A 27714-nucleotide genomic window follows, 5' to 3' on the forward strand; every position below is an offset into this window, starting at 1 on the left:
GACGAATGCCAACTAAGCCAAGGCATCACCTCTACTGCCAGGCACCACTTCCAGCTACTTCTGGGCCCAAGGCCTAAGTTGGGGGGAGAAAATATGCACTATGATCAGGTCAGGAGGAAGTGAGTAACCCCACCTTGAGACACCTTCTGATGGCTCAGGCAGACAACCTAAACAGGTATCTATGGAAGCCAGCCCCAGCTGCCTGCTCTCAGTCTGGTAGGAGAGCCATGTGGGGCTTCCCATCCAAGAAGTTCATTTTTATTGCCCTTTTATTCCCCTGCTACTTTTAGATGTCAAGAATGTGAGTGGTGAGAAGTTTGGGAACTCCGAGCTTGCACCCTCAGTGCCACCGTTGGTGCTGTGTCATAAAGGATACACCTGAAAACTAATGTAACATTCTGTCAGTTATACTTCAATAAAAAAAAATAAAGAAAGAAGGGAGTGCAGGGGAGAAAGACCATCCAGCTGTGAACTCCCGGGGAAGCCCCCACTGGTGCTGAGGGACCTATAAGTGAGCACACCATCTCTGCTGGCCAGGGCATGGGTTCAGACAATCCTACTCTTAACTAGAGCCAGAAGTGCAGGCCCTATAAGAACCCCCTGCCCCAAAATTGCAGGGAGCTCATATGTCCCTACACCTGCCTACCAGGTCCCAGCCAGCAAAGACAAAGAGGATCAGGGAAGTGAAGATAACCAAGACTTCCATGTGGTTCATATGGTCCCCCTTAATCTCTGCAAAGCCCCCATGGTCTTCCACAGGTCCATGGACAGGCCCTGCCATCTTAGCTCTGGGAATCACCCCACAGAAGGACAACGTCTTGAGCTTTCCCAGGACTTCTTATAACTAACCTTCCTAGATCCATCATTCCCCAAATCTTGGGTGCCTTCTCTGCCAGTTACCATGCCAGATGCAAGGTGCATAATGAGTAAGGAGCGACTTTCAGGTTAGGAGTATGACAGCTGTAGATTCAGGTCCAGGCTCCATTCTTCATCAGTCCCATGCCCTATTCCTCTGAGCCTCAGCATTGTATAGAGGGAGAAGTCACAGTCCCTCATAGGCCCTGCCTCCCAAGCATTGAGTGCTGGTTGTAATTATCTCCAGAATTGGCAGCCAAACCCTGGCCCACGACAACTCAGGATGCTAGGGCCCCCATTCCACCATGGAGAATGGGCAACAACTGTAGAATGGAGAAAAAGCAGGGTTCTAGGGCTTCATCACTGAGCTTTAAGATTGGCTTTGCAGTCTCTCACATGCAGCTTCCACCTGGGATTAGCCCCAAGTTCCCTTACCTGGTCCTGGGCTTCCAGGATTACCAGCATACCCTCAAACTGTTCTCCCTGCAGCTGCTGGCTGTGTTCTGGGCAAGGATCATTTTCCCAGGTTCCTTCTCAGCTGTAGGGCAGGCAGCCAAAGGACTTACTGTGACTGCAGGAGATGCGGGCCTGGGGACAGTGATCTGGCAGGTGCCTAAGAGCCCCAGGGTTCACCCTCCCTTATGCTCCATTCCCGAAACTTTAAAATGTCAGGACTCTTTGGGAATCTGGATCCTCTGCCCAGATCTGCCTGTCTTTTAGTTCAGAACGAATCCCAACCTCCTGTACCCTCACAGCCCCAGCCCACAAGAAAGCAACAAAACCATCTTGGTGAACACATTTACTTAATATGGGGGGTGGGGTATTGCTGTCTCTGTCAGTGTGTACGGGGTGGTAGGGAGACAACAGAGGGACTTCTGCCCTGGAGTAAGAGGCTGTTCTGGACCCAGGCTGGGGGTGGGTGGGGAGCAGACTGATGGGACAGGGCAAGTATGTAAAGGGTGGAGGGTAGGTGAAGCTCTGCACACATCCTTGGGACCACAGTCCAGGCCCACCCAGTCACCAAAGCAAGAACCGAATAAATAAAGTGCAACCGTGGGGTTGGGAGAGAGGGAGAGGGAGGGCACCGGGCGCACCCACGCCCACAGCCCACATTCAGTGCTGCCAGGTCCAGCCCACCTCCTGGCCAGACCCTCTTGTCCAATCCCCCCATGTCTGTCCCTCCATGAGCCAGGCAGAGCCCCTGTGCAGCTACTGGAGGTAGCGATAAGCTTTAAAGCAGTGGTTGCCAGCATCGGCCACCACCACGTGTCCATCTGAGGTCAGTGCCAGGCCCTGGGGGCCATACAGTGGCTCTGCAGACGTGTTGATGTAGGACAGGAAGGAACCAGAGCTGTCGAATACCTGGAGAGTGAGTGGACAATGGAAAGAGAGGTGAGATCAGGGAGGTGGGAGGCATTTCCAGGGAGGGGGGAGGGGTGCACAGAGCACAGCAGGAAGCCTCACCACCCAGCCATCCCGAAGCCTCACCTGGATGCGACTGTTGCCCCAGTCAGCCACGATGATGTTCCCGTTGGAGTCCACTGCTACTCCCGTGGGGGCGTTGAACTGCCCATTGCCCTCGCCATGGGAGCCAAACTTGAAGAGGAACTCACCGTCGGCACTGTACACCTGGCAGGGGAAAGGGCTGGGGGCTGGGGAAGTGGCCTCAGGCAGAGGGCAGGGCCTTAGAGGGGGCAGGGTGAAGCCCCAGGGCTGAGGACCCCCAGATCTGTAGCTCCAGCCCAGTTCTTCCCAGGCTTCACAGCCATGCTTACCACTGCCTACTGACTATCTCCAGGTAGTGTCCCTCGGACAGATCAAATCCAACAGCTCAACTTCCCCCGTGCTCTCTTTCTCAGCCATTCTCAACTCCACCTTCTCCCCTGCTTGATAACCAGGGAATTCACACAACCTGCTGATTCGATCTCAAATCTGCACCCCACTGTATATATCGCCACTGCGGTGGTCCTCAACATTTCCCATCTTGATTACTACAGAAAACCGATCTCCGTGACTAGTCTCACCACAGCCAGAGTGATCTTTCTAAGATACAGGTCTGCGTGGCCCTGCAGCCTGCAGGACTTCAGTGACTCCCCACAGTTCTTGGGAAGAGAACAAGCCCCTTCACAGGCACATGAGACTCCTTGGCACTTGAACCACTCCCCTCTTCAAACTCAGTCTGAACTACCTGTGGTTTCTTGAACACACGAAAGTGTTCCTACCGCCAGTTCTTGGCTCCTCCTGTCCCCTTTGCCTGAAGTCCTCTCCTCCTCCTCTCCCTTCTGGCGAATTCCCCTGCTGCTTTAGGGGGTTCTCCATCACACCTGAATCAAATGCTTCTGCTATGCCCTCACACAGTTCCCTGCACTTCCCTACCACACAACTGTAACAAAATAATACACTGTGATATGCTACTTCACTTCTTCCCTGCTAGACCATTACTAAGAAGATAGACAGCGTATCTGCCTTGTTCATCACTGTATCCCCAGCTTCCAGCATAGTGCCTGGGACAAAGTAGCCATGCCATAAATGTTTATTGTTCAAATGAATGATCTTAAGGTGGTGGTGGGGGAGGTGAGGCAGAGAGGGGTCTTGTCAAAGAGGAAAGGATGTTGGGACAGCGGTCATAGAAGGCAGGAGGACACTGACCTTCACCGAATGGTTATGGAAATCCGTCACTACAATTTCATTCTTGTTGTTCACAGCCACAAAATGGGGCCCTGAAAATACAAAGCAGTTTCTAAGGCAGTGAGCTGGGATACGGAGTGGGTTGGAGAAGAGTATCCAGGATGACAAAGTTAGGCTGTTAGAAGAGGGGTGGGACCTCAGAGGCTGACAGATGCCTCTGGGATGATGGTACTAGGGTACAGTAAAGGGACGGGGGTCCTCTAAGGCCAAAGTATAGGAGGAGGGGTGGTTAAATCTGGGGTAACCAGGATAGCTCTCTGGGGCTGGCATATCAGAATATATCTCTGAATTGTTCCCCAATACCTGCAAAGTGACGGTCGGTGGCCCCGCGGCCCCCAAAACGGCCAACCAGCTTCCCATTGGGCTGGAAGGTAAAGACGCAGCAAGACTTGTTGTCGACCACAATGATATGTCCGTTCCGGTCTACGGCCACGCCTTTGGGGCCCATGAGGCGGCCAGCTCCAATCTTGGTCTGGAGGAAGGGAATACCATTAGGTGCTTTATCCTGCCTTGTGGGAAGAGTAGGCCCAGCCTGACAATAAAGGAGAAGCTTGGGCTGGGGATGGACCATCCCAGGCCCTAACCACCGTGCTCACCTCAGCTGGCCACCACTAGTGCAGAACACCAAGACCGTAGGCCTCTTACCTTGAATTTGCCCTCAGGGGAGAAGATGCTGACCCAACGGTTGTCATAGTCTGCCACAATAATGTCTCCATTGGTATCCACTGCCACACCCGTGGGGCGCTGCAGCTGCCCAGGTGAGCGCCCTCGGACCCCAAAGCGGAATTTGAACTGGCCTTCATTGGAGAAAACCTGGAGCAGAGGAGCAAGGGAAGGAGCGGGGAGGAGGGGAGAGACTGTGGGCACAGAGGGAAGGGAGCAAGATCCTGAGGGAGGAGACCCCCCTAATCATTCAGCCATTCAGCAAACACTTACTGACACCATGGTGAGGGGTTTGTATAGAGAAGAATCAGACGTAGCTGCAGACCTGAGGTGACATGCAGCACAGGCCTGATGAGAGAGACTCTAGGAACAGGATGTGACGGGGGAGGGTGGATGGCCAGGAAAGGCCCTGAGAAAGGACTATCTGGTTTCATGACCTAATAAGGATGCCAAGAGACAAACCATGCTGGCCAGGAAAGGAAGAGGAAAGGCATTTTAAGTAGAGTGAACCGTATGTAAAAGGCCCAGTGTCCAGGATGGGCACTGGTTGCCCAGGGTGGCTGGACTGCAGGGAGCACTCCCATGAATAGCAGGAGAAGTAGGGTTTTATCCTGGGTGTAGTGAGGATTTACTGAACATTTCTGGGCAGGGGAGTGATAAGATGAGATTCACTTCTGTGGTATAACAAGAAATATACTTGGGCTTTGTCCCCATTGCCTGGTGCAGAACTCCTCAAACCCTTGGAATTTTCTGATTAATAGGAGTGTCTTTTGTCATTCACAAGGAGCCCCTTTTGAGCTTATGCTAATTGGGTGACTTAGGATGGGGCCCCTACACACAGCTTCAGGATGGGGCTGGTCACCAGAAAGACCAAATCATTAAAGGGTTGGAACTTCCAGCCCTATCTACCAGCCTCTGGGAAGAAGAGGGGAAGGCAGAGGTTTGATGTGCTCCCAGGTGGGTGCTCGGGGGGTGGCACGCCCTAGTTCTACAGGAACCAGGGTTCCCACACTAGAGACTCTTCTAGACCTCCCCCTATGTACTTCTCCATCTGGCTGTTCATCTTTATCCTTTACAGTAAACTGGCAGACATAATTAAATGTTCCTCTGAATTCTATGAGGCACTATAGCAAATTAATTAAACCTAAAGAGGGGGTCGTATGACCCTCCAGTTTATACCTGGTCAGTCAGAAGCATAAGTAACAACTTGGACTTGAGTCTGGCATCTGACAGGGAGACTGTCTTATGGGAAGTGATACTATCTCTAGGTAGACAGAGTCAAAATCAGTTAAATTTGTAGGACACCTGGTCAGTGTCCACTGACAGCTGCTTGCTGGTGTTGGAAAAAACACATGGGAGCTTTTAAGAAACAGTACTCTGGCTGCAGGGAGGAGTCCAAACTGGGCACTAGCTGGGCAGTCAGAGGAGTTGCACTGGTCCAGGTGAAAAGGGATGATAGCTTGTTGCAGAGCAGAGCACTTGCTGGAGCAAAGATGGACTCAAGAGACATGGGAGGAAGACAATAAGACTTGGTAGCGGACAAGAAAGGGTGGGGTGGAGAACAAGGATGAGCATATCCAGGCTAAGAGGCTGGCAATGTAACCTTCTCCTAGACAGAGTGAACCTTCCTACCTTTCCCCCACTTCTACCTCCTCCCTTAGCTGCCCAACATGCTCAGGTTTCCCCATCCTAAGAGTACCTCCTTTAAAGTCCCTTTAAAGCTCCTTCCCTCTACAGCCAAACCTTCTTGTTTCTCCTTCACAGCCAAAACCACTCACTATACAAGCCTCACATGCTTTGCTCTGTTACATGCACTAGGGACACAAGATGAGTCAGAGCCAGGAGCAGCCTTGGGGAACTCAAGTTCTGGGTCTTGCCCTGCTCTTCCATCTAGACCTGTTCCATCCTTAGTGGACTAGGCCCCCTGCCCCATCCCCACCTCTTAGACCTGAAGGGATGTTTGAACTGGTCCCACCAGCCAACTTCAACTCCTCCGGATGTGGACTTCCAGCATACCCTCAGCTGGCCAGTCAGCCCAATGGCTGGAGTCTGCCCGGGTCCCCTGTGGCAGGCCAGCCCTAGCCATCATGAGAGCAGGCACCCTGAGCAGAAGAGCTGATGTCAGAGGGACTAAAAGGACCTGACAGATGAGCAGTGAGGCTGTGTGACTGGCCCCCGCCCACCTTCCCCACCAGTCTGAGCAGCTGTTTCCAGCTCAACACTGAGGCTTCGTGGTGGTGGGCAGTGGGGTGTCTAGCTCCTCCCTTCCGCTCTTATCCCACCTCTGGCACATGGTCAACTCCTATTCATCTTGTGATTCTCAGAAATTTCCAGGTCACTTCCTCAGAGAAGTGTTTCAGGACCAACTCCAGGCCCTGAATCAATACACACAGGTAAAGGCAGGCCTCCACAACCTACACTTCACAGTTTTCCTGTGAACAACGGTCACTCCTGCAACTAACTGCTGAGTACCCTTATCTCCTAAGGAGGTAAGCCTCAGGTGAGACCGGGACTGGCTGCATTTGCACTCCTGGCACAGCAACGGGCACATGGAAGGCAGTCAATAAACGCATGAATTCCTTAGCTCGAGCTCACACAGAGCTGGGCATCTCCTCTCAGCTGCTGCACAGCCATCTCACGCTCCACATGTGCAGATGGGAACTCACCAACTGATAGCCCGGCCTCCTCCTGAATGGCAGCACCCGCGACCCTTTGCCCCAGGTCCTGCCATTCTTGATCCCTTCTCCCTTGACATCTGAAAGCTCACCAAAACCTGCCATATTTGCTTTCTTAACATCCCTAATCCGCTGGTGCCATAGTTTGGTCCCTGAGCTATACTATGGTTGCCCTTAGTAACTTCAGGATCTGAGTCTAGTGGGGTGGGGGGAGCAGAGAGACTAAAAAAATAACACAACTATCCAGTGACTCTGATAAAGAATGAAAAGTGCTACAGCAAAGGCTGAGGAAACTCAGAGAAGAATGTGATTAATATTCTGCCTGAAGAAAATGAGGAAGTTTCCACAGAAGAGCTGATAAATTTTTTTTATAAAGACTATTTTTTAAAAGACTAAGACTATTACACAAGGATGTAATATATACAAATCACATTTTTCATTCAAAATCACAAAATGTTTTTTCTCTCCTGTCAGCTGATGCTGATTCAGCAAAACACCCTAAGGGATCTGCCTCAGCTGTCACCATAGACAGTCCAAAGAAGGAAAAGTTCACAAGGTTATCAAACCTCATAAATGGGGAGGGAGGCAACATCTATCTGGGAGCCTGAAAGACCCCAAAATAAAGGAAGCAGAAACTCAGCTCTGGAATCCAAGAGCCCACTTCCTAGCAATTATGAAATTAGGAGGCAGGTGGGGTAGGAGCGAGAAGGAGGGCTGCTGTAGGAGCAACAGGTATCCGGAGAGGAGAGGGGGCCCTCCAAGGCCCTCCCTCTCAATTCCCCAGTCCCTCTTCAGGGAGACAAAGCAGCATACATATTTGTGTGCATGTGAGCACCCATGTGTGCACACCAGGGACACTTTCCCAAATCTCAGCCTTTTGGACCAAAAGCCATCCCTGGCATAAGGAGGAGAAAAGGAGTTGGAAGGTGGAGGGTAGGGCCTCAGCACCACCCCCTCCCACCCGATCCCTCCCTCACTGTCTAGGCTGAACTGAAATGTTTCCATGTGCTGCCCTGCACCTCTCCATTCCTTTGCCCTTAGGAATAGGGGAGGAGTAAAAGCAGGCTGGACAGGACCAGGAATATGGCCATGGAAGAGTTCCTGGCACCTTTAGCCTGCTAACATGGAAAGCAGGGGGTGGGAGCAGCTGACATTGAGGTGACAGACCTGTGGCAGGGGTACTCAGATAGGGTCAGGAAGAATTTTAAATTTATAGGTGTTGTGAAGTAAGGATCTTCAAGAGAAGTTTTGCCACCTGATAAAATGTTTTCAAGAACTGAAGTGCATGGTAGTTAGAAACAATCCAGAACAGGATAAAATCAAAATTCCACAGCATCCTCTCCGAAACTATTTACAATGTGACCTCAGCTACTCAGCTCCTAATAGTAATCTATGTCCAGCTGCCTGGGATACTTCCAGCTCCCTTAACAATCCCCTCCAGCACTCTTCTACCTTCTGGCTTTTGTTTACAGTCTCCACCTGGACAATGATATTTTTAACAATACCTAATATTAGAAGATTCGCCAGGTGTCAGACACTATGCATTAAGTCATTTTAATGTTCCCAGCAACTCCATGAGGTATTCTTTTCCTAATTTTACACATGAGTTAACTGAAGCTCAGAGAGATCACATGACTTGTCAGTAAGTGGTAGAGCTGGGATTCAAGCCCAGGTGTCCGGTTTCAGAGCCTGAGCTTTGAACTGCTGCTGTACCATCTCCGAAGCCGGTGTCTGTCACTAGCCTCTGGGCTCAATACAAGGAAAAGAGAGGGAAAAGCATGCTTCCTGGCTTTAAGGAGCTCAAAGTGCAGTGAGGCCATGTCCATTTGTGTTGTGCAGCAGATGCTTTCATCAGGTATGTGAGGGACTGGGAGCACCAGGGACAGGACTACCTGTGAGGCTGCACTATAGTTTAGCTTCTAGAAGACACCTCTTTTCACAAGTTACTCCCATCTGACTGTCTAGCCAACCAGATGTTTGCAGAGACCAGCAGAGACAAGATACACTCTGGAGCCAGGCTGATACAATGAAAGGAAAGCAGGGAGCCTGCATCCAGACCACGTGGGGACAGGGCAGAAAGGAAGCCCCTCAGGTGAAGGATCAAACAGAGAGAAGTGTATGAAGAATGAACCAGATCTTTGGGGTCCAGGAGCTCGTGTGGCCTGAGGCCCAGACTGGGAGGTAGAGGCTGCAAGCATAGTAAAACCCCGTGCCTAACCACTGAAGGGGCACGATAGTGTTGCGACCAGTGGGAGTGGATAGCAAGTGGAGGGTGGGGGGGTGGGGGGCTGGTTAGGGATGGTGCTATGATTCACTGCTCTTAAAGTACTGGTACTATCTTCAAGGGCTGGTTCATCTTTCAAGAGGTGACCAGTACACTGTTTTTTCAGGAGGCTGTAGTTTGAGGACCTTTACTGGCATCACGGGAGAAGAGAAAGACGCTTACCTGGATACATTGGTTGTTACTGTCTGCTACCACTATCCGGCCGCTGCTAGCTGCCGACACTCCCTGTAAATTGGTGAATTCGCCCTTCTCTCTTCCTCGGCTGCCTGTGGGGAAGGCAGGGAGGGAAAAGAAAACAGTTCGCTGAGGTCATTTAGAGTCGCCTTCCCAATCCGCCCTGCCCAATAGCCTGAGCCCAACCCCATCTGGCTCCGCCCTCAGCCTTCTGTACCAACACGGAAGACAAGCTCGTCCTCAATGGGGTTGTCCTTCCGTTTGCCGCCCGTGCTGTACATGGAGCTGGGCCGACGCACGGCCTTCTGGCGCACGTGGCTGCCCGGGCCGCCGGGGGACTTGACACGGCGCTTGACGTCGTCTGGGGAAGGTGGCAAGTCCCCAGGACGCAGGGCACGCACGCGGAAGGGGCTGCCGCGCACCGGTTGTCCGTAGAGCAGCACTGAGAGGAGCAGCTCGCCTTCGGCGCGCGCGGTGTACACTAGCTCGTATGTGCCGTTCTTGTGGTCCACCACCGGCACAGGAAGGCGCGTGCCGTCGGGGCCGGTGATCTCGGCGCGCAGCTCGGCGCTGCCTGTGCGCACCAGCCTCCCATCCTTGTCTTTGGTAGTGACGGTGAGCGAGGCGGGCTGGCCCACCAGCGCCTGGCGCAGGCCCTCGCCCGTCGCCACCGTCTCGTGTGCAGTAGCGCTCGTGGTGAGCAGCGCGCCAAGATTGAGCACCGACCGCCGCAGCCCGTCGACCTCGAGGACTAGTTCCAGCTGCGCATTCTCGTGTGGCCGCTCCGGGAAGGCCTGGGCCGCCAACGCCGCCAGACGCTCTCGCATGTGCTTACGCACTAGCAACACCTCCGGAGCCGAGCCCAGGCGCAGTGCCTGCTCAGCAAAGCTGCAGCTGCTGCCGATGTGTTCTTGACCCTGGCGCAGTGTGTCTAACTGGGTCTGCAACACCTGAGGAGGGGTTGGGGGAGGGTTGGGTGCGCACACTGGCACCGAAAGGGTCTCTGTGATTCCTCATGACCTTACAGTACTATAGCATGAAAGAAATGCAAGAGGGTGAATATGGACAAGGAACACAGATACCGCGGTACCTATGGGGCCAGGGCAGGGGGCAGAAAGTATAGTATGGGGGAAGGGGTGCCCAGGTATGGAAAGCATGGTGGCAGTAAGGCCATCTCACAACGGATGGTGGTAGGGAAGGGTGAACAGACACACCTTCTGCTTGGCCCCACAGATGGCCTCCAGGTCGCTAACCAGAGCCTGCTTGCGCTGCTGCAGTGCTTGCTCCAGGTCCTCGAAGGCTGCGCTGATCTGGGCCAGGGCCTCTGCTTTGCGCTCCTGCAGCTGCTGGCTGATGCCCCCCACTAAGGCGATAGCTGCGGACAGCTGTGGCAGTCTAGGGAGGGGAAACATCTCTTAACCAGGGTTGCCTGAGGATGGCTTCACCAAACCACTCCTTCTCAGGGCAGAATCTACTGTGTTGTCCAGGAGATCCCCTCCCCAACACCTCCCTGCCCCCCAGAACAGTTTTATTTCTAGCATCCCCAGCGTCCCGCAGCCCAGATTTCCCCCCCTCCCCCGCTCCTACCGGCCGCGCACCGCCTCGAGCTGGCGCTGCAGGGCCGCCTTGTGCTGCTCCACCACATCTCGCAGCAGCACGGTGCCATGCTCCCGGTGCTCCCCGGCGCGGCACTCGCCACACATGGCAGTTTCGCAGGCCTCACAGTAAAACTCCATCGTCTGGCGGCAAAAGCGCTCCAGTCAAGCAATGGCTAGACACCAAACTGCTTTGCCTCCTCCCCTCCTGCTCTGCCCTTCTTGCCCTTCACCTTCCAGGTGCTTTCCCTACCTGGACCACTTATCCAGAGAGACACCCTCTCTCACCCACAGCCACTTGGCCCCTCCCACAACCGCTCCTCACCCTCCACCCCAAGTCCTGGCCTCACTGGGCCTGCTTGGGCCCACCTTGCCTTCATGGTTGGGGCAGGAGAGGGGGCGGCCAGCCACTGCGCTGAGGGGGTGGGGGTCCTCCGGGTCGTGGGCCCCATCAGGTGCCTGCTGCATCGCCTCCATGAGGCTGCTGATGAAGAAGTTGTTCTGCAGTGCTGAGACACCCTGCTCGGGGAGGATGGATGTCTGCCGACACACCGGACATGACAGCGTCAGGCTCTGGGCAGGTATGTAGTTCTGGAGGCATCTGGCCAGGGAGGAAGGGGAGTCAAAGAAAGGAGGAGTGGGCAAAATCAGTGCACCCCTCCTCGTGCCTTCCAGGAATGCCAATTCTCCTCACAGATGTATACTTCATTCTGTAATCTATCTGATTAGCACATATGTCTTGTTCTGCCAACAGGTGTGAAAGGCCTCACCTTTCACTACTGAGTAAAACACAACCCTGATCCCTCTCAGAAGAGCAGACAGATCTGCATTCCTCACACTGCACAAATACAGGCTCACCTTTCACAGGTGTTTACAAACCATTCTCATAGAAAATGTGCAACTAGCCCCTCCTCCCATTAACTCATTAAACATTTACTGACTGCCTACTCTTGCCAAATCTGGGCCAAGCTCTGGCGATAAGTAGATAAACCACAGTGTCCAGCTTTAAAATATTTCCAAGTTGATGGAGGAAAAAAAGTCACAGGAAGAGTTTATAGAAGTAAATAGTATAATGGTAAGGGCATGGCAACTCACAACTCACATGCCAACTCGCAGCCTGGAATTCGGCTGCTGGGTTCAACTCCTAGGTCGGTCATCTATGAGACCCCTGCTAAATGACATACCTTTTATGAGCCAAGGATCCTTCCTTTGTAAAATGGATGCAGCACAGACTTCACAGGGTATTGGAGGGAGGATTAAATGTGAATTGCTCACATGCCAACTCACAGCACTATATATTGTAGGGTATTAGTATTATTTATTATTAACATAAAGAATACTGTACATGCAATAATAAGGAAATGTGTAGAAGGGACATCTGGCCCTGGCAGGGGTTGCTGTGGACAGAAAAGCCAGAAAAAGCATCAGAGGATTTAAGCTAAATCGTCCTGGATAAGTCAATGTTAGCCTAACGAAAGAAAAGTGCCGGGAGAAGAGGAAGGGTGTTCCAGACCCAGAAGGTGGCCAGAAACTGCATCATGTAAGTAAGGAAGCAGTGTGAGGTGGCTAGAGATCGAGTTCGAGTCAAGAAATGGTAAAAGAAGTCCGGAGAGAGAAGCATAGAAGGTCACATGGGCCACATTAGGAGGTTAGAAATTATCCCTGGGACACCTGGGTGGTTCAGTTGGTTAAGCATCTGCCTTCAGCTCAGGTCATGATCCCAGCATCCAGTTATTCTGGGATTGATCCCTGCTTTGGGCTGCCTGCTCAGAGGGGAGTCTGCTTTTCCCCTTCCCTCTGCCTCTGCCCCTTCCCCTGCTCATGCATACTCTCTATCTCTTGCTCTAATAAATAAAATATTAAAAAAAAGAGAAAATATCCCAATAGCAATAGGGAACACCAGGAGCATGGTACAGCCAGGTTTATGTTCTATTATCTTCATTGCCTCCGAGAAGGATGAATTTGAATGTGATGAGACAGCACACAGCATCATCATCGTCGTCACTGTCATCCAGCTACTGTTTATTAAGTACTATGTGACAGGTCCTGTGCTTTATGCTTTATGTTTATGTTAATGGACTCAAAAAGGGAAAGCTGTCCAAGGTAACAAAGCCAGTGAGCACTGGAGTCTGGATTCAAATCCAAGGCAACACATGTGCTTAGCCAAGATACTCTTGCAATAGTCTTGTAAGAGATCTTGCAGTAGATGAGAAAAACCCGGAATTAGGCAGTAGCAATGTAGACTATGAGCTGGAACAAATTTGAGAAGTATTTAAGAAGTACAGCAGTAGGAGGTGTTAGGTCTGAGAAGATACAGGGAGTGGAAGATGAGTCTTGGTTGACTCCCAGATTCCTAGCTTAGATGACTGAGTGGCTGGTGCTGACAGTCACTAAGATGAAAAACACAGAAAGAGGAGTGGTTTATAAAGGCATTCAGCTTTGACCTGGCTACGTTTATTGGAACAGTGGGACATCCAAGTAGCAGGGGCCCAGGAGGCAGCTGGGGAAAAGGCAAGGAGAGATGGGGATGGCACTGACATCGAGGTAGCTTCTGTAGCCATGGGAGAGGATGAGATCAGCCCAAAAGGCATGTTCAGTGAGAAGAGCAGGATAGAGCAAATATGGAATGAGAGCAAAGAGGAACCAGCAGAGAGGTAGGAGGAGAGACACTGACAAGACCGTGAAGTGGGTAGTGCGTTTCCAGAAGGAGGGAAGGATCAGTGACCAGTGTCAAAGTGGCTGAGGAGTCAGGGAAGGTAAGGACTAGAAAGAGGCCCCCTGAATTTGGCCAATGTGAAAGTACTTTTGTTGGTAAGGAAAACTGGGGGCAGGGGATAGGGAGTACCAGGAAAAGGAAAGCTTGACTGCTGCTGGTTGAAAACTGAATGAGAGGATGGGAGTTTGAGACAAAAGGGGCTTGAGGGACTGCATGGCAGCTATCAAGGAACGAGGAGCCTTGGGCACGTTTATCAATTGCAGAGCCAGGAGAGAAGAAGACATAGAACCAAGAAGAAGCATGGGCAGGGCTCTGGGAGGGGGTAATGGCTCCGAATGGCCTGAGGAGGAGAAGTGGACTCCATTCTCTGAGTGGGGGAAGGGGGAAAGAGAGAGCACAGGGGTGAAGTTACAGAAGATCCCTCGGTTGCTTCAGGCAAGATCAGCTGCTAAGAGTGAAGGAGGTGTTCAGGAGACTGGTGAGGGCTGGGATTAGTCACTGAAGGGAGGAGGAGAGGAAGCTTTCTAGAAACACACAGCCCCTGGCTGTGTTTGGAGACCACGAATCTCTGGAGGGAAGATCTGCATGGTGCACAATTTCCCATATCCCCAGTCTCTTAATGTTCTCTACACCTCTGGATCTGCATTAATTAATTTTTATTTATTTAACAAATACTATGTGCCAGGCACAATTCTAAGTGCTTCACAAATATTAACTTATTTGTGACCTAGTTTTCCCAGCAGTTGTCTCAAGTAGAAAGTGGTTTCGTCTCATACTCCACATTCCTTAGGTCCAGAAGGTGGGGTTGAGTCTTCCCCACCCATCCTGCAGCTGGAACATTTCTGTTCTTCTTCAGCTCTTTGGAAGCTCATGCCTTCTGTCTACACCACTCTCCTGTTACTATCTTCAGTTGCTATCATGGTTGCTTCCCCAGTGGCTGAAGACTTTCTTCTGTTACTGCTGACCCCCAACACCGTCCCTCCCCCACCATATACATACACTCCTGCCATCACTCTCAGGGGCTCTGACATCCACGAGGTGGATCCATCCAGCATCAGGATCTCAATTCCTTGACCTCCTCAAACCCAGTGATCTCTTCCTCCACTTCACCTCAGCTGTCCCTTCTCATGCTCTCCAGACTTCCTATTTCTCATTGCCAGTCACTGCATCAACCCTGAAATCTGAATTTCAGCCATTAAAATCTGTCCCCCAGTAGTTCTGCCCAGCTCACTGAATCTGGGGTTTCCCCAGAAAAATACCTGCGAACTCATTAAGACCTCATTCCTACATGTTCAGCACACCTGGCTTCCACTACCTTCCTAACTGGTTTCCTCTTTCCATTCTTGCTCCTCTGTAATCCATTCTCCAACACAGCAGCCAGAGGGAGCTTTAAAATCTAATTTATGTCACGTTAATCCCTTGCCCAAAACAAAAACAAAAGCCCTCCTCCAATTGTTTTCCATTGCGTTTAGAATAAAATCTAAACAGTTTTCTAAAAGTTCCTCAATGAACTGTCCTGGCGCTTTTAGACTTTACTTCATTCTCCTCATTCAGCCACTTTCATTTCTTTTGATCTCTGAACATGCCCAGATTACCCCTTCCTGAAGGCCTTGGCATGGGTTTTTCCCATTGCCTGGAACAATCTGCAAGTCTGTCTCCTCATCCTCAGGCCTCAGGTCAAATGTCACCTCCTCAGGGAAGCCTTCCCTGATGACTCTATGCTGAATAGCCCCTGGCCCAACCACCCCCACTCAAAGCACTTAGCACAGACTACAACTCTCCTATTCAGTTATTTGCTTGCTTACTGTCAGTCACCCCTCACTAAGGCATAAGCTCTTAGAGAGCAGGGACCAAGAGATAAATGAGTAGTAGTTAACAGGGAAGGCCCTGCAGTCAAAACTGGATTCAGACGTCAGCTGTCTACTTACTGTGGAGCCTCAGAAACAATTCTTACTCACTGACTCTGAAGCCTAGTTTACTCCCCTCTAAAATGGGGATAATAAAGTATCTATTGTGAGGATTAAGGGATTCAGCACATGTCTATCACTTAGCCAGGCCCCGGCAAATAGTAAGCAATCGATACACTGTTGCTACTGGTATCATCATTTCTCAGGCACTGATTTTTTCCAGGACTGCTCAGTGATCTGGGCCTGAGGAGGAGGTGCAGAGATGTTCAATTACAGTTGTGATCCGGGGTTGAGCATCTGCTGCAGGGGTTCAGAAAAGAACAAAGACACAGAGGGAACTGTGGCATGGTCACATAGGTCACAGAGATGGTCAGCCATAGGGCCTGGCACGGGTAGGAAAGGATGGAGCTGGCAGCTGGGAGAAGGAGCAGTTGAGGCAGCGGGACGTCTAAACCTAGTCAAAGCTGTATAGTGGGACTGGGGTAATGGCATCCAGGAGTGGGATACCAGAGTTTATGACCACAGAAGCGATATTGTTCTGGATGATGGCAAGATCCAGGCATCCGGAAGTGGTATGGAGGATGCTTCTGGAGAAACAGTTGAGAACCAAGAGGCCTAAATGAGTAGTGAAATCACCCAGGTTGATGGAAGATCCTGGGAGAAGCCAGAAGGCTGGAACTGCTTCCAGCTGATGACAGGGGGAGAGCAGCAGAGCTGACATTTTAAAGAGCAGTGGGGCTGGGAAGGAAGTGTGTCCCCGTGGCAGAGCCAGCTTTCCAAGAAGGCAGAAGGCAGCAGGACGGCTTGGGTGGAGGCAATGGTGAGAAGACCCTGGGACCAGAGGCTTCCTGGGGCCCTCAGAGTAAAGGTAAAATTCTGATAGGTCTACAAAGCCCCATGTAGTGTGGGCCTCACATGCCGCTCCAGCTTCACCCCAACCAGTCACACTGCTCTGCTCCCACCTCACCAGGTTTCCTCCAGGCCCCCTTACCTGACACATTCCCTCATGCCTGTCCCATGTTCTTCCTTCTGCATCGAAGGCTCCTACCACTCCCTTCACTAGTTAAGTCACCAACTTCATTTAGTGCATACTCCAGGTCGCCCCTCAGGGAAACCTTCCCTCCTTCTCCGAACTGTGACAGACCCTAGCTAAACTCTCATAGCTTAGCACTTTATTTGCAGCCTTATAAAGGGGGTGATATTTATCTATAGTCTGGCTATATGATTATTTGATTACTATCTTTCCCCTTTAACTACACTGAAAGCTCTTTGAGAGCAAATATTACATCTGTCTGCTTATCATACCCCATGCCTGGGGTAGTCTGGCACATAGTAGATGCTCAATAAATAAATACTGGCTAAAAGCCTAAAGGTGGGAAGTAGCTTCCTTTCACTCAGTGCCTCAGGACAACCATGAAGACAAGCAGGGAAGGACAGACTGTCAATCATCCTCCCACTGCTGACAAGAGCCCACAGCTCTTCAGATGCTGCCACTCATGGATGATGTCTCTGTCTGATGTCTCTGGCAGTGTTGAAAGCTGCTTGAGGTTTGGGAAGGGGCAGGGACCGTGGCCCAGTGTTAGCAGCTTCTGGTTCTCTCATACATCCTTGCACCAAAAGTTCATCTCCAGCAGGTTGGGGTACATCTGCTGCCCTATGTGTGCCTACATTTCCCTCCCCACTACACTTTTACACGTGCCACCCCCATCTCAGGCGGGCCTGCAAGGACTTCATACCTCCCCCTCACACATACATGCACACATACACACACCCCCTCACCTCTCACAAAAGGTATGCAGGCAAGGCAGAACCTTGGGGCATCGGTAGCGATCCAGGCAGATGCTGCACACCAGGAACTGCTTGTCCATCGGCTGGACCTCTGGGCCAGGGCTGTCCTCCCTCTTCGCCATGGTGCCCAGAGATGGTTCCCACCACTCACACCAGCCTGTGTACAGAGAGATGGTCAGCCCCAGGGAGGCCCACACTTCCTCTCCCCACCTGAGCCCCACCACTCGAATCCCCTGCAGAGAACCGACTCCATTTCTTCCCTGCCAGAGGCAGGACAGGCAGTGACCAGAAAGCAACAGGATGAAGTAGGTGGGCTGAGGGGCCTCTGAGCATGGTGCTCTGCTTAAAACCACAGATGTAGGCTTAGATTGGGTTTCAAACCCAGCTCAGCCTCTAACAAGGTATGTGACCTCAGACAATCCATATAACCTCTCTGAGCCTCAGTTTCCTCATTTCTAGTTTCAAATGGATGGTTTGAGAATCTGCAATAGTGTATGTTGAGTGCACAGTACAGAGATGCCCACTTTCAGTGACACACCCATCCTTCACTTCCTCTGCCCTCCCCAAATCCTCCTCCAGGAGACCCTCTTCCTGGAGGGTCTCTCCTAACTACCTGTGGCTCTTCTACTTATGCTCCGACCCACCTCTCAGCACACCTGTCTGGGATCATATTCAATCAGAATTCTAGTCAGTATCAGGTCTGGCGGAGTCTGCCTCTGGAATATCTTCTCCCCTTTTCTCCAAGCACATAGCTACTGCCCTCAGTTCAGGTTGCCACCAAGTCTCTCCTGCGGTACAGCGGTAGCCTCCTAATTGGTATCCTTGTCTCCTTGCTTGTGCCTCTCATCCAACCCCCTGGCAGCTGGACTGATGCTCCTAAAACACAGGTTCCACCTTGTTGCCTACCCCCTGTTAAAACCCTTCAGTGGTTCTCCACTGTCCAGAAGACAAAGTCCAAACTCCTCAGAGTGGCCAACAAGGCTTAGCTTTGTCTGGCCCATACCTCCCTCTACTACCTCATGTCTCATTATTCTGTGATCAGTCCCATTGGTTTCTCTTCAGTTCCTGGAAAACTTGTTCTCTTTTGCTTCTGGGAAGTCACATATTCTGTTCTCTTTGCCTGAGATCTTCTTCCAAGTCCCCATTTACCTGGCTGGCTCCCACTCATCTTTCAGGTCCCCACATAAATGTTACTTCCTCCAGAAGGTCCTCTCTGATTTCCTGAAGTCTGGGTTAGGTATTCCACCTTTAGGTCCCTCCATACTCTGTATTTCCTCTATTCTAGCCTGGATATGCTATACTGTAATTTTCTTGTTACTTCTCTTCTTCCTTCACTGCAGGCAGAGTTCTTTTTTTTTTTTTTTAAGCATTTTTTTCTTTTTTCTTTTTGACAGAGAGAGAGATAACAAGCAGGCAGAGAGGCAGGTAGAGGGAGGGAGGAAGCAGGCTCCCTACCGAGCAGAGAGCCAGATGCAGGGCTCGATCCCAGGACCCTGGGATCGTGACCTAAGCCAAAGGCAGAGGCTTAACCCACTGAGCCACCCAGGTGCCCAGAAAGCAGAGTTCTTAAAGGCAGGCATTATATCTTATTTTTTAATTCCTAACACTTAGCATGGAGACTGGCATAAGGATTGATCCATATTTATTGAATTGATTCCATAATTCAATAAATATTTAATTAAGTGTCTACTTTGTGCAGGTGATGGGGATAGAGTGATAAACAGTGGTTACTGTCCTTGTGGTGGGGAGTGGTAACATATATTTTATTTTATTGTTTATTTATTTTTTTAAAAGATTTATTTATCTTAGAGAGAGAGTATGTGTACCAGCAGGAGGGACAGAGGCAGAGGGAGAGAGAGAATCCCAAGCAGACTCCATTCTGAGTAAGGAGCCAGATGTGGGGCCTCATCCCACGACCATGAGATCATGACCTGAGTTGAAACCAAGTGTCAGACACTTAACTGACTATGCCACCCAGGTGTCCCGACGTATATTTTAAAAGCAAATAAACAAATACGTACTTATACATTGTGGGGGAGGAGAGTGCTAAAAAGAAGAAAGGCTCCTATGAGAAACAACACTTTTTTGTTTGGGTGATCAGAGAGGGCCTCTCCAACCAAGTAACTTTTAAGTTGAGCTCTGAAGAATGGAAGGAAAATGGTAGAGATGAGGGTGGGGGCATCAAGGAGTGAGGTGGGGGAAATCATTCTGGGCTGAAGGAACAGCAGGAATGGAAGTTCTTAGGCAGAAGGCTCACTAAGAACTTGAAAGGACCATGCGGTCAGTGCAAAGTGAATAAAAGGCAAGAGGTGAGTCTGGGAAGGTAGGATGAAATGAGTCACCAAGAACCTTGATGTTCAGAATTGGGACTTTATACTAATTGGGGGTGGGAGGATGGCATGGTGTAATTTACAAAAATTAATTAATTAATTAATTAAAAAGCTCCTCTGGTAGCTATGGGGATTAGGAAGAACCAGAGTGGAGGCAGGGAGACCAGTTAGGAAGCTGCCTCAGTTCTTCCTGTCAGATGATGCTGGGTATTAGCAGAGATATAGGCAAAAGGGTAGACTTATTCGAAAAATATTCATGAGGCTGAATCAAAAAGACATCATGATGGATTGGGTGTGAAAAGAAAAAGGGAATGCCGATCATGACTCCCAGGTTCCCACTTGAGCACGTGGTGGGCCATGCCCAGAGACCATGAAAGGTGAGGAACTGATGTGGGGCATTCTGTTTTCAGCAAGCAAGTTTGAGGCGCTGTATGATATCCAGGTAGAGATGTCAAGTAAGAAATAGAATATAAGCTGGGTAGAATAGAATCTGGCTGGCTACCGATTTGGAAGCACTGGCATATTAATGGCATTAAAGCAATGAGAATGGATGAGTCTACCTAGGGACAGAGAGTGCAGGGCAAAGGAGAACCCAAAGGGGTGGAAGAAAACCAGGAGTCCATGGACCCAAATAAATCCAAGGAAGAGAGTGATTCAAGAAATAAGGGAGGATAGAGGCAAATGAAGACGGGAATGCCCACCAGGTCTGGCTGTGGTGGCCCAGCAGGGGCAGCAGCGGGGCTGGAGGGGCTGAGTGATGAATGGAGACGAAGACACTAACAATATTGGCTGTAGACAGTTCATGAGAGAAATGTGGCCATGAAGGGAGGCAGAAAGACAGCTGGACTCCTTCAAAACACGCCATGGCTAGAAGAATCTGGTAACCACTATCTGTGCCCAGCTAGATGCACCATAGGCTCTGTAAAGACAATGAGTGAGTGAATGAACAAACAAACGTGTGGGGGCCAGTCCAGAACCAGTCCGGGACCAGTCCAGGTTTGGGGAGGAACAGAAGAGCTGAACTGCATATGTCTTATGTTTGTGTAAGGATGGGCATGAGTAGAAATAGGATAGGAAGGGCATCCCTGAGAGCATCCTCTCCTGATGCAAGGACTGGCATTCTGAGGTTCTCCAGGTAGACCTAACACCAGAACAACACAGCAGGGGGAGGACAGACTGAGGGTTGGTGGAAGGAACAGGAGGTGGGAGCTAAGCGGAAGCTCAATCTGGTGAAGGGGAGGGCTTGGGAGGAAGAGTAGGAGTGGTCTACCGGGCCCTGCTGGGGCAGCTGGATACCAGGCTCCGCCTCACTCCAAACCCAAGGGGCTCTCCCAGCTTGTCACACAGGGGCGGGAACTGGGCTACATCCAAGGACGGATAGCTCCTCCCTCCCTTCCCCTTCCTGCTTCAGTTCCCCACCCAGACTTGCTGGGCATGCAATCGCGGAGGCCATCCCCCAGCCTGAATCACTAAGATTCCCTTCTTCTCTTGGGCTCCTACTCCCACCTCTCCCATCCCATCGTGTCCTGGAGATCTGGTCCCAAGGTCCTATAGGTGATGGTTTAGGTGGACTGATTTTCACAGAGCAAATTTGGAGGATCTTGAACTCAGAACTGAGAGTTCACCCTCCTTCCTCAGGCTGCCTACTGTCATCCCTACATCCCTTATTCCACCCATTTTTTTATGGCTCAGTTCTAAAGGCACCTCATTTCCACATACAGCATTCATTCAACACCACTGCTAGAACGGGGAATACAAGGATAAATAGTCTCAGTGCAGCCTTCATGGGCTGTACAATCTAAGAGATTACTACAAGGCAATGTGGAAGGGTCTGTGGGGGAAGCATGGGTTGCTACAGGAGCAGAGAGGTCACCTAACCTAGAGCTGGGTCAGGTGAGAGGGGTTACTGAAGATTGGGGGTCAAGAGAGTTCTCCTGAAGAAAGTGTCATTTACGCTGAGAGCTCCAGGGTGAGGAAGAGTTACAGAACATGGTACTTTCTACTTCAGGAGCCTGAATCACACACTGACAGAAGAGGGCTAAGAAATGAAATGGAGTGATAGGCAGGAGCTAGATCACACAATGCTTTGTTGGCCTTATTAAGGAGTTTAGACTTACTCTTCCCTGTTTGGGGATTAAGGCTTTATTCAAAGAGCAAGGGAAACTTTGGGATGGGGGGCTGGAGCGTGGGAGGGTTGCAGGGGTAGAGAGGGTTAAAGTATGAAGTGATAGAGCCACAAGAGTCACTTTTTGACTGCTGTGTGAAAAATAGTTTAGAAGGGTCACCAGGGGAAAGGTGAGACTGCATGATATTCCACAGGAGGGGTGATGGTGGCGTTGACTAGGGGAGTAGCAAAGGGGAGGTAGAGAGAAGTAGATTTTATAGAGCAGAATCAACAGAACTTGATGACTGGTCGGTGGGATGTGAAGAATAGAGAAGAATTGGAGATGATTCCTTGTGTTCTGGCTTGGAAGAGGAGCAGCTGGATGAAAGGATGAAAAGTTCAGTGTTTTCGTAAGATAAATCTGAGGTGCCTATGGAGCATGTGAATGGAGAGGTCCGGCTGCCAACGGGAAAGGTAGGCCAGAGCCTGGGAAAGAGGTCAGCCTGGAGACAGGGATTTGGGAGTCACTGGTGTAGAGATGGTGCCTAGAGCCATGGAATTGGCTGACATGACCCAGGCAGTATAAGGAAAGAAAGGAGAGCCTGTGACTGTGCCCTGAGGAACCTCAAAATTTAAGGGATAGGCCCAGGAAACAAAGCTTGCTTGCAAATAAATTGAAAAGGTGTGGCTTAAGAGGCAGGAGAAACCGGGAAGGAGAAATATTGTCAAGACCAAGGGAGAAAAAGTTTCATGAATAAGGGAACAACCTTCATTGTGAAATGCTGCAGAGAGGCCCTAGGATCTAAAGCAGAAGAAAGCTGTCTTTAACTTTAGGGAGCATGGTTTCCAGAGGCTGGAGGAGAGGAAGCCAGATCCAGAGGGCTGAGAAGGAAGTTGATTGTGAGCAAATGAAGAAAGTCAGTGCTGACTCCATTAGATCCTTGCCATCTGCAAAGGATATGTTTCAAGGCTTTTCAGTTTCTCCAAATTCTCACACAGCATCCAGTTTCCCCCCAAGACTTCCTCCTACAACCTCATGAGAGTCCCAGGACACATGATTTACACAGCTGTGGCTAGAGGTAGGTGACCAAGGCATTGTTAGAAAATGATGCATGAGGTCAGTATGGCTCACTTACTTCTTAAAATGACTCAGTCCTGTACACTAACCCCCAAATGTATTTGATCATTTGAGACCTCAGCAAAATGACAATGACTGCAGGTTACAGTTTCAGGGGTTTCTCTGGAACAGAAAAATCCCTGGAGGAGGAAAAGTCCTGAATGCCAAGGAATACTTTAAGTCAGATTGACAAGGAAGGAAAGTGATGAAATTCACAGTGCTTTCTCCCCCACCACTGCCAGAGTGAGCAAGTGGATGAACCATCCAATCAGCTGATTAGCCTAGCAAACAATCAGACTGCCCTCAGCATACTCTGGACCAGGCTCTTAACCTGGGAACTGGAGACACAAAGCAGAGACAGATGTACACCATGCCCCTCACAAGTTCTCAGACTAGTGTGGGAAAGAGACATGGAAATATACAACCGTAATGTGTTGTCATGATACTGGCATATTCAAACTGTTGCGGCTGAAAAAAGAAGGAAATCTCTAACTCTAAAGGTAGTGGAGGAGAATAAAGGGGGCTTCCAGAGGAAGGGATATATGAGCTGAGTCTTGCAGGAGCTTAACAGGTACATTGGGAAAACAGTGAGTAAAGGAACAGAAGCATGAAAAATTAAGAAACATGGACCAGTTGGGGCAAGAGAGCAAGACTCAAAAGGGCAGAGGTTGTACTAGGTGTGTTCATGATTCACTTGCTAAGGGTTCTCCACCTGCCCATTCCTTAAATGTCTAATTCCCCAGGGCTTTGATCAAGGGCCTCTTCTCTTAGTTTCATACTCTGCCTGGGAAATCTCATCATCTCCCACGGTTTCAGTTACCATCCACTTGACTTGCAAAGCCTTATCTCCTTTGCAGAAAACTTTTTTGAACACCAGGCCTGTCTATCCAACCATATCTTGGACATCTCTACATGGATGATGCACAGAGATTAGTCTAAAACTGATTTCATCTTTCCTTAACCTACTCTTTCTGCTGGTATTTCTCCTCTCAATAAAACATACCACTACCTACCTGGCCACGTGAGCCAGAACCCTGAGAATCTTCTCAATTCTTCCTGTTCTTTTACCTTTCAGATACTAGCTATGACTATATTCTTGATTCAGCCTCTAAAATGTAACCAAGTAAAAGGTCACGAGATTTAGGAGCTAGCCTTGACTCTGTCACTAATCTCACTACTGCAAGGTAAGACTCTGGGCAAGCTCCTATTCCATCCCCTTACTTATATATTGGGATTGGAGGCGGGGGGTCTTTTTGTTCCCAAAATCTGTGATTCCCAAGGTTCTCTTTCCAGCCAAAGGTCCCTACAGACTGTATTATGTGCCATGATTAAATCCCACCTTGGGGATTTGATTGCTGGTTTCCACAGTAAGACTAGGTGTGTTAGAGGATGGTTGTAGTTGCCCCTCACCTCCCTTCCAAAACAAATGTTTGCTAAGTTTAGGGCACCCATGACACTCTCTTTGGGCACCCTCTACTCTAGCCATATGGTTTTGCTCTGTTTTTCTGAACACGGACTGTGGGCCTTTGCTTAAGCTCTTCTCTCAGCAAGAATGCCATTGTCCCCTAAGTGGCTGAGGCAGCACCTGGCACACAGAGGGTGCTCCGTATATGTTGGTGACAGGAGAGCCATGTTTAAATCACTGCAGTTCCCTCTCACCAGACAGAGAGGCAAAAGCAGAGTCAATAACAAGACAAGTAAACAAAGTTCCAAGGAAAAAGACATCTACTTAACATAAAAAAGCTCTTCTACAGCATAAGGTAGTTAAGTGCTCTGTCACTGGAGGCATGCAAGCCAAGAGAGGCAGGGCACCTGTCAGGCCTGCAGCTCTGATTCCAATTCTGCAGCAAATCAGAGCCCTACTTAGGGGATGAATGGGCACTGGTGAGCTGGACAGACAAACAGGGAAAGACCTGTGAAAAAGACCTCTGCACCCACTCCAACCTCGCAGATCTCATCTTCCTACTGGAGCTAGTTGTGGGTTTATGCTGTCCACATCAGAGACCCCCACACCAGGAACAAGCCCAGGACCTGCCTTCAGTCAGACCGACCTCCCTGGGGTGCAGCCTGCCCCCCCAACCTGCAACCATCTGTCCCTGCAGGTTTGCAGCCCAGGATCTGAAGCCAAGTCCAGAAGGGAGGAGGCTAGAACCAGGGAGGGGCCTGGGGTCCTCCAGGCGGGGCCCAGGCTGAAGGGGAATCAGAGGGGTCCTTTCCTACAACAAGCAGCCCCCGGATGAGGCTTCCTGTCCAGGGAGCAGCGCCAGAGGAGGAAAAGAGTGTCCTCCACCCGGGCTGGTGGGCTTCTGGGTGCCTAAGGAGGATGAAGGGGGTGGGGGAGCCAGGGGTGTAAGTGTCTGCACCAGGGAGAAAGGAACCCCTCAGATGAGCTGGGCCACAAGATTGCAGAGTCCCATTCAGCAACCCCACCCGCCACACCACCAACACCCTCGGCCGAAGCGTTCGACACCCTCCGCCAACATACACAAGCCCCCAAACCTCGAGCTCCTCCAAGGAACCATCACCCATCCACCCGCGCCTCCCCCCTCAAACATGGACCTCACGTGAGCAGCCACAGCCCGAAGAATCCCCCCACTGCTCTCACGGACACGGACACGCCTCACGTGGACAGAGACAGACATAGCTTTCGAAAAGCATCTGTGCCCCCACCCACAGACACTCGGACAGACACACCGCCGTTCGGACTTGGACCCAGAGCCAGGCAGATAGGGACACAAACGCACCCCTGGGGGCCGCCCGTCGCACTCACCGCGGCGGAGCAGGATGGGAGGACCAAGGCCCAGACTGCGGCCACTCGGAGCGGCCCGCGGCGCTGCCCCTACTGCCAGCGCCCGTCCGCCCGGCCCTGCCCGCGGCGCCGCCCCACGTCCCGCGCCTCCGCCTGTACCCGCGCCGGCGCCGCCGCCGGACCCGCCGCACAGGCCGGAGGGAGGGGCTGGGGCGGGGCTGCGGACCAGCTGGGGGAGGGGGTGGCTCGGGTGCTGAAGACCCACCCACGCCCCGCCCGCCGCGGCGGAGGCCCCGCCCGCCTCCACCCCACCCTCCCGGCCCCCCCAACCCCCTCGAGGCTCCTGCGGGAGCTGCCTCCGCCGGCGGGCTGGAAAGCCGCGAGAACCGGATCCCGGATCCTAATCCCTGCCAGCGGCTTCTGGCTCCCAAAGCCAGGGGCTCTGGGGCAGGACTGCGTAGTAGGTTTCAGGGACTGGGCTGAGGCTCCGTCACGATAACGCAACTGGGCAGCAGAGATTTCGGACTCTGGAAGCCGGTCCGGGCCCTCCAGGAGGTGCACTTCCCGTCTTTCTTGGGGCGCACCTTTGAAATATGCTAGCGTGCTCTCTACTGTGCAGGGGGACACAGGGATAGTTGTACCTCGGCACGGATCCTTGGGCGGCGGAAGGGTAGTACCCAGAGCGCTAGGAGAAGGGGCGGACGGCGTGAAAGGTGGGGGGACTGGATTTGGCTGTGTATGCCTGACTCTCCCTCAGGAGCCCCCTCGCCAGATTATGGTTCAGACCATCCAGCGATTCCTTTCCACACTCCAAAAACCAGAGCAATTCCGAATAATCGCATTGTGGAAAAGCAGCCCCAGTGGAAAATTATAATAACAGTTAACAGGGACTGAGTGCTTATTATGTGCCAGAAACATAACGAATCACTTTACATATATTGTCTCCTTCAGTACTTATAATCTTAATAGGTATCTTCTTTTATTAGCTGTGTTTTACAGGGCAAGGAACTGAGGGCCCTTGGCTCCTCAGACATTAACCTTCATCAGCTAACTCAGCCAGAAAGTGGTGTGTAACCAGGGTTTGAGCTCTGCTTTAGAGCCTGCCTCCAGTTACCCGCAGATTCAGTACCTTTCATGTTGTTAGTCCCCAGTGACCCACAAAGTCGGGGTTTATATGTGAAGCACCCAACCTGGTAATCAAGCTCTGGTCAGATGGCTGCAGGCTGACCCAAACCGAGAAAGGCTGCCTGGGAGCTGTAGAATCAGTGGCACAGAGCAAAATCAGGCTGCATGGATCTCAGTGCTGTAAGAACCTGCTGAGTGGGCTGTCCTCTTCCTCCAACCCTCCAAAGGTAGTGCAGAATGCTGAAAAATTCTGGAGCTCTCCTTGGTTGAGGAGCACAGAAGTGGTGATACCTGGGCGCTGACTGAACTGAAGTGCTTCTGGGGGAGAATTCTTGCCTCAAACAGGGTTGATATGGGCTCAACACCTGGGTGCACCCTCACCCTTTCATCCACCTGAGTTCTCGTGGCCAGTACACCTGGGTGCACTCTCACCCTTTCATCCACCTGATGAGTTCTGGTGGCCAGTGCTGGTGAATGAGCCTCAGGGTTCTTGTTTGCTTTCCGGTCTGGGGCCAGGGTTACTAGACTACCCAATGTGAGGGGTCCAGGGTCTGTATGAACTGTCTCAAGCTTCATGAGGACTACTTCCCTCAATTTTAGATTTCTCTCATGTCATCAAATAGGTGCTTGAAAAAGCTTTACAGCTCCCTTTCTCCTAAAAGCAAAAGTCCTTAATCATAAGCCTGAAGAGGCCCAGTGTGACCTCCTCACTGCCTCATCTCTGTTGTCCTTCTCTAGCCTTTCCCCTTCCACTTTTCATTCCAAACTGAATTCCTCCCAAGTCCTATCAGGGCCTTCTCATATGCTGGCCTCTCTGCTTAGACTGCTCTCTCCCTGTTCTTTGCCTCTGTCTACTTGCCCTTCAGGTCTTAGTTTTCAAGGTGACAGCCCATATGCACTCCAGTCTCTGCTAGATGTCCCTCCTCTGCACTCCCACAGCTCCC

At 51.1% G+C, this 27714-nt stretch overlaps 1 protein-coding gene across 2 annotated transcripts; it reads right to left on the reverse strand.

The window, feature by feature from the left end:
* Nucleotides 1–1964: 1964 nt before the first annotated feature.
* On the reverse strand, nucleotides 1965–25746 carry TRIM3 (tripartite motif containing 3). 2 transcript variants are annotated; one of them, XM_044258725.1, is made up of 12 exons: nucleotides 25667–25746; nucleotides 17337–17502; nucleotides 11304–11535; nucleotides 10927–11078; nucleotides 10554–10734; nucleotides 9557–10289; nucleotides 9328–9431; nucleotides 4189–4356; nucleotides 3847–4015; nucleotides 3505–3575; nucleotides 2344–2484; nucleotides 1965–2217 (listed from the first exon to the last, which is right to left on the reverse strand). In XM_044258725.1, exons 2-12 carry the CDS (start codon nucleotides 17465–17467, stop codon nucleotides 2065–2067), a joined length of 2235 nt encoding a protein of 744 aa, XP_044114660.1. In that variant the 5' UTR covers nucleotides 17468–17502; nucleotides 25667–25746; the 3' UTR covers nucleotides 1965–2064. The 2 variants fall into 2 exon arrangements, with proteins under 2 accessions (XP_044114660.1, XP_044114661.1); XM_044258726.1 differs by lacking the exons at nucleotides 1965–2217; nucleotides 2344–2484 and adding an exon at nucleotides 2496–2738.
* Nucleotides 25747–27714: the final 1968 nt, after the last annotated feature.

Source organism: Neovison vison, chromosome 7 (genome assembly GCF_020171115.1).
Source record: "Neovison vison isolate M4711 chromosome 7, ASM_NN_V1, whole genome shotgun sequence".
In the NCBI taxonomy this organism is placed as follows: domain Eukaryota; kingdom Metazoa; phylum Chordata; class Mammalia; order Carnivora; family Mustelidae; genus Neogale; species Neogale vison.

What these genes read in the sequence shown, in the direction of transcription:
- TRIM3 (XM_044258725.1), bottom strand. Translation starts at nt 17,467, where the DNA reads ATGGCGAAGAGGGAGGACAGCCCTGGCCCAGAGGTCCAGCCGATGGAC. An exon ending in CGAGCTTGTCTTCCGTGTTG is followed by an intron (nt 9,432 to 9,556) that starts GTACAGAAGGCT and finishes CCTTCCCCACAG; the next exon opens with GCAGCCGAGGAAGAGAGAAG. An exon ending in TCCATAACCATTCGGTGAAG is followed by an intron (nt 2,485 to 3,504) that starts GTCAGTGTCCTC and finishes TTCCCCTGCCAG; the next exon opens with GTGTACAGTGCCGACGGTGA.